The 10212-nt window shown below is 41.5% G+C and overlaps 1 protein-coding gene across 1 annotated transcript in view; it reads right to left on the bottom strand.

The window, feature by feature from the left end:
* Window positions 1-8591: 8591 nt before the first annotated feature.
* Window positions 8592-10212, bottom strand: part of PNRC1 (proline rich nuclear receptor coactivator 1) — a 2377-nt gene continuing 756 nt past the window's right edge. The window contains exon 2 of the mRNA XM_042829270.1: window positions 8592-9748. Within this exon, the coding sequence (XP_042685204.1) occupies window positions 9308-9748 (441 nt within the window). The 3' untranslated portion in view covers window positions 8592-9307. The remainder of the gene's footprint in view (window positions 9749-10212) is intronic.

Genomic DNA, 10212 nt, shown 5'->3' with positions numbered 1-10212 from the left:
GCATAAAAACATAGCCTATAGTAAATAAATGTCCCCCCCCCAGTGTGCTAACAGTCTTCATTTGTGCTAACAGTCTTCATTGGCCTTCTGAATGATGATTAGACAGGGTATCTATACATGAGATTTATGTACTATAGGCTATGTTTTTATGCTTGAAACTGCTGCTGCAGGATGACATCACCTGGGGGTGTACCAGAGGAGAAGTGCCAGTTGGCACTGCAGCGTTATACCCAGGGGAATGCACTGCTACAGGCAATGGCAGCAGAACACAGCCCTCACTGCCCACCTGGAACTATACAGACACTGGAGGTAATGTTTTTTGTTTGTTTGTTTTTCTTAGAACAAAATTTTGACCAAAAAATCACTGCCCAGTGCCCATTTAACTCCAAAACCACCTGAGGACACCCCTCAGCATATTCTGGCTTACTGTGGCATCACCAAGTTTCTCCCTAGAACCATAGGATATCCCAGGTTGGAAGGGGACCCACAAGGATGGCTGAGTCAACTCCCAGCTCCACACAGCAGCACCCAAAACTCAAATCCTATGTCTGAGAGTTCCTTGAACCCCGGCAACTTGGGGTGGTGCCCCCTGCCCTGGGCAGCCTGTTCCAGGACCTGACCATCCTCTGCTGAAGAATGGTTTCCCCAGCCTGACCCTGCCCTGACACTGTTCCATACCATTTCCTCATGTGACCAGAGAGCAGAGCTCAGTGCTGCCCCTCTACTCACAGAATCACAGAATCTCAGAATGGCCAGGGTTGGAAGGGACCTCAGGGATCATGAATCTCCAACCCCCCTGCCACACGCAGGGCCGCCAACCTCCACACTTAATACTAGACCAGGCTGCCCAGGGCCCCAGCCAATCTGGCCACTCCTATCATGTGGGACAGCAGGTTCCAAATCCTGGGCCTTTCCCCTTCTTACCAGTAGGCTGTTCTCCAAACGGGTGATGTAAAAGGTCAAAATGAAGCATTACACTGCCTAGCCGCAGAGCACAAGTATGGGCTCAGAGCATTGCGGTGGTGGGTCCTTATGCCTGCTGCTGTCAGCTGCTCTCATCGCGGTACCCCAGTGAAATGTCCCCACGAGCCACCAGAGGGAGCTCCGCTGCTCCTCACCGGGTCCCACAACACTCAAGGGCCAGGACATGAAGCTTTATGCATAAACATATCTAAAACAGTATGCATATGCTACTTGGACAACTGCTTTCTAGTCCTTCAGTTCTTACTCTGCACTGCTCTTTGCCTTCCTCAGGGCTCAGTGCCCATGTAACCATCTCAGTCGTGTCAGAAGTAAGCAAAATCCTTCCTGAGGAAAACCATGACTAAACTGGCATTTGGGTCAAGATGGCAAGACAGGATCAAAATGACTTTTCACTACACATGCCATGTCCCCACAGCATCTGAAAACTAGGACATGTCTGTATTAAAAATTATATTGAAATGCAGCCATGTGGAGGAGTGCAAGTAATCAGTAAATGCCTTAGTATAGATTGGCTCTTCAGTATTACTAGAGAGGGAAGAAATAAAACCAGGCTCTCTCTTCCACACAGAAGTTTCGATTTCATTTCAGCAGTATGACAGCAGGATGTCCTGCCACGTGGTGCTTCTGAGGGCCTTCCTGGCTCTGCAGGATGGGAAAACCCCTTTGTGCAGGAAAGCTGCCTTCTCCAGGCACTCTTAAACGCTGAGTTGCCAAACAATTGGGAATGATTAACAGGATTGCACAGCATGGTGATTGATTCAGAACTGACCCTCCCTGCACTCCAGCACTTCCTTAGGGTGGAAATCTCAGTGACTGAGCTGCTTGTTCATTCCTGTGTACCCAGCTGTGTCCCTCCAAAGCTTCGACCTTTGTCCCAAACAACATGGTAGTCACCAGCTACACCTTTGAAAAACAGTGAAAATAAGAAGTCATGAAACTAGTAATTTAACTCTGCACAGTCAAAGATAGTTGATCACTCTTAATTGTGCAGACAGAATGAAGTGTTGCTGTTTACTTTCCGGAAGTTCATTTTATATAGTAAGAAATCATACAAAAGCTATTTAATTTGATCTCCACTACTATCAATTTGAAATTCTTCCCTGGACTAAGCTGGGGAAAAAAATCTGCAGGTTCCATATTAAAGCCTTTGGGATATTTATTCTCATTTATGCAGAGAAAACGTTGTTTTAGTACAGCAGTGATGTTGGAAATATTTCTGAAATGAATTCAATGCATATGGATGGATGTGTGGTAAAAAAGCAGCAGAACACATTACAAGAGAACAATTTCCTTCAGTGAAGGAAGAAAGGCTATTGCAGGCATGAACGAAGACTGTGGATGGGGCCTACAGTATCTGCGTGGACTGGCTTGTTAGAATGTTTCTAGCCCTCCAGAGTATCAAATGGAGCATGTTACAGTTACTGAGATTGTGCTACATGCTTGCCTGCTCAACTCGTACCTCTTTGATGGGACAAATCTCAAGAGGATTACCGCATCTTGTAAAGACTTTTCTTTAGAAATACACACTTTGTTGGAGGAAATGTAGCCTGGACATAACAGGCAAATGTGGTGCTCCCTCGATTGTCTGATTTTTCAGGCAAATAAATTATACATATAAACATCTGTTGCAAAGTGAGGGAAACTGAAAATGTTGGAATATGGGAAACAGAAGAAAATACAAGAAACTACCAGAAGACCAAAGAAAACAGTCAGGGAAAGTAATGGGAAGGCTGGAGGTCCGGCATTAGAAACTGGGGGCCTCAATCTTCACCCTGTACTCCTCTGTTAAGATCCTCTCTCTTGGGAAAATGTAGGTCTCCTTCAGTTTCCTGGGACCAACTGAGACTGTAAGGATGGCTCAGATGTAAAGTCAAGAGATGAGAGGATGTTGTGCATGTAAAGGCAACAGAAGGGCAGCAGCCAACATGCAGAAATTGGTGGCTGTGGGAAGAGAAAAAGAGGATAAGCTGGAAATGAAAATGGAGTGTATGAATTAGATATTGTATCAAAGCATCAAAAATAGGAGTGGAGAAAATAAAAGTAATCTTCCAAGTGCAGATTAATAAAATTGTCATCATGTAACATAACTCTCCACCACGCAAACCATAAGCACAGCCCATTTTATCTCACCAGCCCTACCAACGGCTACTTGCCAAACATTTCAAAGCAGAGCATTACATTCACTGCATTGTAACATACTACACAGCGGGGAAAGAGACTTGCATATCACACAGCAACAAAGCATCCTAGCAAAGAAAAACCTTGAGTTGAGCCTCAGACACTGCTTCTACTTCTGGCTTAGTGAACTGAGTGATCTTCAGCAAAATATTCATTTCTTTACAACTGTTTTTCCATCTGTAAAACAGGAAGGCTGCTGTCACCCACATATGTGCTTCAACTGTAAAGTCACACGATAGTGCAGCAGTCTAAATATCTGACTCATCTCTTTCTGCTAAAATAACTGGAAAATCAAAACTGCAATATAAACCAAAAAAAGTCACATTCTTTCCCTCAAATCATCACACACACACACACACACACACAAAAAAAAAAAAAAAAGAGTAAAATCTGTATGTGAAGTCTTGCAATGTTCTAGACTTTAGTCAAGTGATCCTACACTGAACAGTGGAGTCCTTGTGTCTTGAAACCATGAGCCAAAATAAACACGTGCTGCTTTTCCAGGGAGCATGCCTCCTTTTACAAAGAATATGGCATGAGATGGCTGCCAAAGAACACAGCATCTGAAGTCAGCGGCTTCTCTGACCACTTCTAAAATTAATCTAAAAAACCATGGAAACCTGAGAGCAGTACGTTTTATTGCAGAGCATCCTGCGATACTTAAACTGGTGCTAGCCATTAAGAACACCTCACTTAGATGCAGTTAATAGTCATGAATAAGAGGTACTGATCAGACAGTCAGTCATAAGACCTGCCAGCTGATGCTGCCTTCCAAAGAACTGGTAGCAAATTGCATTCCACTTCAGTCAAATGCCCTAGAACTGCAGTAACATAACATATCTTTGGAGGTATTTTTTTTTCTCTATATATCTTTCATTTCCATGCAGTTCAATGACAACATCTATGTAGCTTCTTTCTTATCTCCTAGTTGACCTTGTTTTTCAGGGTGTTTTTTTTTTACTTCTCATCAGATATTTTTTTATCACTTCTAGCACAGGGGGGAAAAAAAATATCAGCACTTTCCTTACTGCTTACACTGAAGGAACGACTAGAGTTTGGATGCAGCCTATTGATTTACCGCTGCATCAATTCCTAAAATCATCAGTTGGGATTCATAAGATGCTAACATGCAATTTCTGAATAATCAGATGCTAGAAATGCAACTTGCATAAGCTTGCATAAGCTATAGGAATGTGAATCACATAGATCAAGCTATCCACTATTTTAGACCATAGCGCACCTTTTTCTTTCTCATGTCGGCAGGCAATAAAGAATACAAGATTCAAGTGATGAGAGAAAGGCAGAAGGCAGCTCGTCTGCCTCTCTATATAAAGTCCTTTTACTGAATATAGCTCTAGGTCCTGTTTCAGAGAATAAAAGATGATGTAATTTATATTTTGATGGCCATTACTATCACTTGTAAATCATGCATGAAAATTAAGGTTTGTAGACTCAGCTGATGAAGGCACAGCACTTCGTTACACAGGAGCAAATGACAGGTTTCATAGAACTAGCATCTCCTCAGTACTTTATGCTTCATGATCTTAAGAATGACAAAATGGCAATGATCTTTACACTACTGTTTGAAATATATACAAGCATATATTGAACTACAACCCTGTAAGTACTTAGAATAAGTCCTATAAATATAAGAAAAGCCCTTGAATCCAAAATAGTAACTCTTTCTGGTATAAACTACAGAATTCACATAAGTTCACCCAGCAGTGGCAACATATTCTGTAAGTACATATAACCAGTGTAATTTTCACATGGAAGAAAAGTGTTTATGAACCACTCAAAATAAAAGACTGTGCCTGTGGCACTTAAGCCTCGTATGCGTCGCACATAGCTAACTTTAAACAGAAGTGTCCATGCAGCTTTTTTAGTACAGTTACAGCTTAGCAAAATCTAAAGACCTGTTTTCTGGGAGTTAAATAAATGTGATTTTATCATCTCACGGGAAAGTAGATATAGAAGAATGCTGACTTCAGAAATGCTACCTCTGCTAGGATGAGTTCATTCTGCACATTAATACCTGAGGAGGACTTTTCTTTTGTTTCAAATTTAGCTGAATTCCTGACCTTCCTGTCCTACCTCCAGTAACATTCTTCTGCACTCTAAATGCAAAGCAAAAAGTTAACAGCTTCTACATGGCTGATAACTTCAGTTAAGGTCCTCTAATTAGGTAATGTATTTCTTCTTAATTGATAGATGTGCCTTTCATTAATATTTTCTATCAAATCAGCAAGCTCATTAAAAATAGAGTACGATTCCTATTCAACAAAGTAGTATCCCTTTTTTTTTTCCCCCACAGGAAGTGTTAACATTCATTAAGTCCTAGACCTTTTAAGATAAAGATCAGCCACAACTTAAAACCTTAGAGATCACAACAGAAAATAATTCCCCTTAAATAGTTAGACATACACGATGAGAATGACATTAAAGAATGCTTTGTGAAATCAAAATTCTAAGAGAACCAGAAGTTGCATGAAAAAATAGAAGGAATGAAGTTGTAAATGAAAGTAAAAGAACTGCTTGTTGGAAGAGTGCCAAGACACTCTGTGCAGAAATAAACCCAAATTCATCTCCAAAATTACAAAGAAAATCAATCTATAATGTAGCCTTTATGTATGACTTCAAAACTGGGTAAAGCAGAAGAAAAAAAACAAACCAGGAAGTGCTGCATGCATCAAATGCTTTGTAAAGCAAAAGCTCTGACAGCAGTTACAAGAACTGCTGCAAAAGGCAGTACGTACAGAAAACACAGCTGGACTAGAAGACAATTTATGGAAACAGTTGCAGTTTCTTATATAGGCTACCTAAGGATTTAGCAGCCTCTTTGAAGGGGTACTAGTGTAAGGGAGCCAGTCATGGGGGATTTACAGCTCCTGTTGCATTAGGAGATAGAAGCATTTTAGCTGTAGTAGAGCACCAAGTCAGCCATTATTAATGAAGCTGTGTCTGCTGGTTTGAAACTTAGCCATGCATGCAAATCCTGCAACAAATACATCCCATGAAAGCTAATTTTCAGGATCACCACCACATGACAAGTATTCAGCTTGCAGTTGATTCCCCTATGGTTTTGCATGGCATTGCACAAAAGATTTTAGATATAGAAAGTTAATCTATTTAAAATACAGTAAGTTTGGATTCCCTACTCTGTCTGAACTCAGAAGATTTAATAAGTATTTTGTTTAGTTTGCACACAGCAGCCACATGACCGATCACAACACATACACTGAGGCTGACTGCTTTCTTCTTTAAAGGCTACTCACTTCAAGAAGACTTCAGGCTACGTTACTACGAAGTCTTACAGAAACCAGTCATGTTTTTCTTCATGAAGTCTGAAATCAAATAGCAGCATGTTCATCTAACACAATGCCTGGCTTTCAGGGAATCAGGGTGAGAAATCCATCAGATCTGAGCGAATGCTGAAATTGAAAATCCCTGTTAAGAATATCATAAAGTGAGAAATAAAGAATATGCAACATGCAGCCCTATGCAACGACAACGACCTGATTTTCCAGGGAATCTTGGGAAGCGTTATATTGCATGTAAACTGAGCTTTATATTGCAGCCCACTGACCAGGATTCAATCCCAAGCCCTGAAGAACCAGATTTCAACATTAAGCATCAGATTGTAACAGGACCATCAGTAACACTGCAGTAGCCAACTCAGGAAGTTACGCACTGTGTAATGAGTAAATGATGAGGTAAAAGAGTAAAGAACAGCACATTGTCTTACCCTTGTAATCTTAATGACCCAACAAAGTGTGAAACATCTTCTAGAGTTCAGAAGTCTCATTCAACAGCTCTAAAGAACTTTCTGAGGAGCTGAGAACTAATGTCACTTGCTCTTAAATGAATTCTGTAATCCCCAGATGTATGACAGCAAATCAAGGCAGAAACAGAGGTGAGTTACATTAGCAAGTTCCATGTAGGATCAGAATTATCATTTAGACTAAATATTTTGACATCAGCTCCAAAGGGCAGGGAGGAAAAGAGACTGACAGTAGCACAGGTAATAAGCAGGGAAAAAAGGGTTGCTGTATTTTAATTAGCGCCCAACCACATCTTCTGGAACTGGATCTTGTCAAGCTAGTTACCAAGATTCAGTGAGTTCAGCTGATAAATCATGAGTTCAGCTGATAAAACTAAGTACTAGCAAAAATATGGGGAGTTCTTAAAGGCATTTTCCTTCACACCTCATGGGCATTAGGCAAAAAGAAGAGAACAAACAAACAAATCCTTAATGCACCAAAAGTGGTAAACTTTAGACTTAATGTCTGCTAGACACATTTTCAGTGAGATTCTACTGGCATTTCTCTTGGTCTTAATACTATTTAATGACAATTCAAAAATGGAGACTTTTATTGCCAGAAGACCTGCTAAATTATGGAGCCCATACATTTTCCTCAAGAATGTAGCACTATTAATTAATGCAGGTATATTTTAAAAGTTAGTGAAACAGAAATATCTGGTGTATTCCCAAGTTTTTGTGTGAACTTCTGGTTCAGAGCAAGTACTTATGTAGCTTAATGGCATTTTAATATTTTTTTTTTCAAATATATATAATGCAAAGATGATCTCCATTACATTTCAAGCAATGGAGTTTGGAACTTGTGGTTAATCAGTATCACCAATTCATACAAGCTCTACAAGGTGAGCACACCATCAGAACTAGCAGCACTTGATACAAACTAGCAGCAACGCTTGATACAAATCTAGCTAAAGTTGGTCCCTGAATCTCTGCTGCGCATGCTAAGAAAAGGAATGCTCTACCTAGGACCCCACTGGTTGTTTTCCTCTCACGTAAACTTCCTCATAAACTAATGCCCAAGATTCTTTTTTTTTTTTTCCTCCTTTTTCCAGTGGATGTGAAAATTCAAGGAAGCTTTTTCACCTCATGACTTACTCACCTAATTTAAATACTGAAAGTAGTCATAAATCTTTATGATGTCAACACCCTTGTACTAATCTGCAGCCCAGTTTCTTAAGAATTTTAGATCAGAGGAAAGCAATTTCCAGCACAGCCACCAACAGGAGACAATATCAGTGCAGAACAGGAAACTCCATTTGCCCTCTTTCAGCCACTGCTGCCTTTCAGTATCAACGAATTCAGTGACTGCTTACCATGGAAATTGTTAAGGAGCATTGCAGCATGAATTCGAATTTAATTCTCCAAGCATCTCAAAATCCCAGTTTTAAAGAAACAAAAGGATAAGGAATCTCAACAGGGATATGGAACCTCTTCTGATGTATTACAGAGGAAACGTTTTGTAAGCTACTGGACCTCTTTGTTACTGGGATAACTAAAGGCTGACAAGGACAAAAAAATATCTGTTACGCACACAAAAAAGCAGCAACACAGCAATTTAAGTTCAAATGCTTGAAGACGCACACACACAGAAGAAAAACAGAGACATGACTTAGGGGAGGCCAAATTGTTTTATTTAATTTTTTTTAAGTGACCAATTAAATTTATGGTAGAAAGCTCTGCTCTTTTCTTTTTTGTTCTCTTAAAAGAAATCAGCAGTGCTCAACGCGATGAGTTGGAATTCTACTCAAATTCCAGTTAATTTTGTTACAAACAGATAAACAGGAATTCCAGATACTGTTTCCAAGCAGAAATTCACATTTGTATGAAAATTCCATGTTTATACTTGATTGGGACACAGAACATAGAACTATTGTCAGCAGTGCATGAATAAACCATTCACATTTGATCTGGAACCTTAACATCAGAAAGCTGTACTCTCCGTTCAGAATTTTCTTTACCTTGTGCAAATCAAGTCAAGTCTTCACGTGTCAAGCGCACACTTAAAACTGTCCATGTTGTATATACAAGACATCTACCAATCAGGCAGTGCAAAATACATCCTTTCATAACAAAACTAAAATGTACCTCTCAAAGTATGAACAAGAATATACACATAATACATGATGTACACTATTTACACAACCATAAAAAATATAATACAAGGAATTTTGTATGCGAGTATAAGACTTGACAGTCTTTCGTTTGTGGGTTTTTTTTTTTTTAATTTTTTTTTTTTTTTTTTTTTAAATTTTTTTTGTTTGCAACAAGGCATGTGTAAGTTTCATGGATGGAGTTTGCTTTGCAGCTATTCAGAAAGCTTGGAAACTACACCTGAACTTTGAGGAGAGTTTTCAGATGGACTGCCATCAACTCCCTGTTTTGGTCAGACAGCTCAGCTGTGCCCCCCACCCAGTGGCTGGGGGGCTTTGGGAGAACACTGGGAGATGGCGGGTCACTGAATTTTGCCCCAGCATAGTTTTCTTTTTGGTTCGCATCTGTGAGGGTGATGGGTTTCTTAGACTTGGCATTTCTGAAGTTCTCTGTGTTTTTAAGTGGCTTTTTCTCCTGCTTCTGAACGATTTCTGGCGGTACCGAATCTTGCCAAAAGTTCTCAATCTTTTTTGCCGAGGCGATCTTTGTCAGTGGCACATTACATTTACTCTTCTGCCTGTTAATCTTTGGTTGTTCACACAGATGTAAACCGTGAACGGGCTGGCCGTGGGGAGTGGCAGCCTTCTCAGTCTTTCCCATCTTGTTCTTCAAGAACTGAAGAGACAAAGAATTCGCGTCAGCACACGATCCCTCTCTGGATTCCAGAGGCGCCCGTGGCAACGGACGCGACGGCAACGAGCCGTCACCCTCCAGGCTATCCCACGTCTTTACAACTCGGCCGTTACTAAGCGCGCTCCGGGACGCGGAGCCGCCACAGCCCCCGAGGACCCCTCATCGTCCTGGTTCGGCCGCCATGGGGCGCTGCGCCCCCCGCACGTCCCGCCTGCGCGCGCAGGGGCGGCTGGCGCGCAGCCAGCAGGCTAAATCCGGCTGTTGCTGGGTGCAGCGGCGGCCGCTCATTGGTGGAGACCGGCAGCCAATCGCCGACCGCGATTTCACTCGTTTCTTTCCCCCCCCCCCCCCCCCCACGAACGTAACGGAAACTCTCCTCCCCCCGCCCCTCACACGCACACAAGGCGAGGGGAGGGGGTAAGCCGCCCGCTGCCCTCCCCCCCCCC

Source organism: Centrocercus urophasianus, unplaced genomic scaffold (genome assembly GCF_019232065.1).
Source record: "Centrocercus urophasianus isolate 14NV4802_14NV808 unplaced genomic scaffold, USGS_Curo_1.0 seq_10, whole genome shotgun sequence".
NCBI lineage: Eukaryota > Metazoa > Chordata > Aves > Galliformes > Phasianidae > Centrocercus > Centrocercus urophasianus.
Note: the sequence above shows the minus strand (reverse complement) of the source record. Positions and strands in the feature narration are given on the sequence as shown.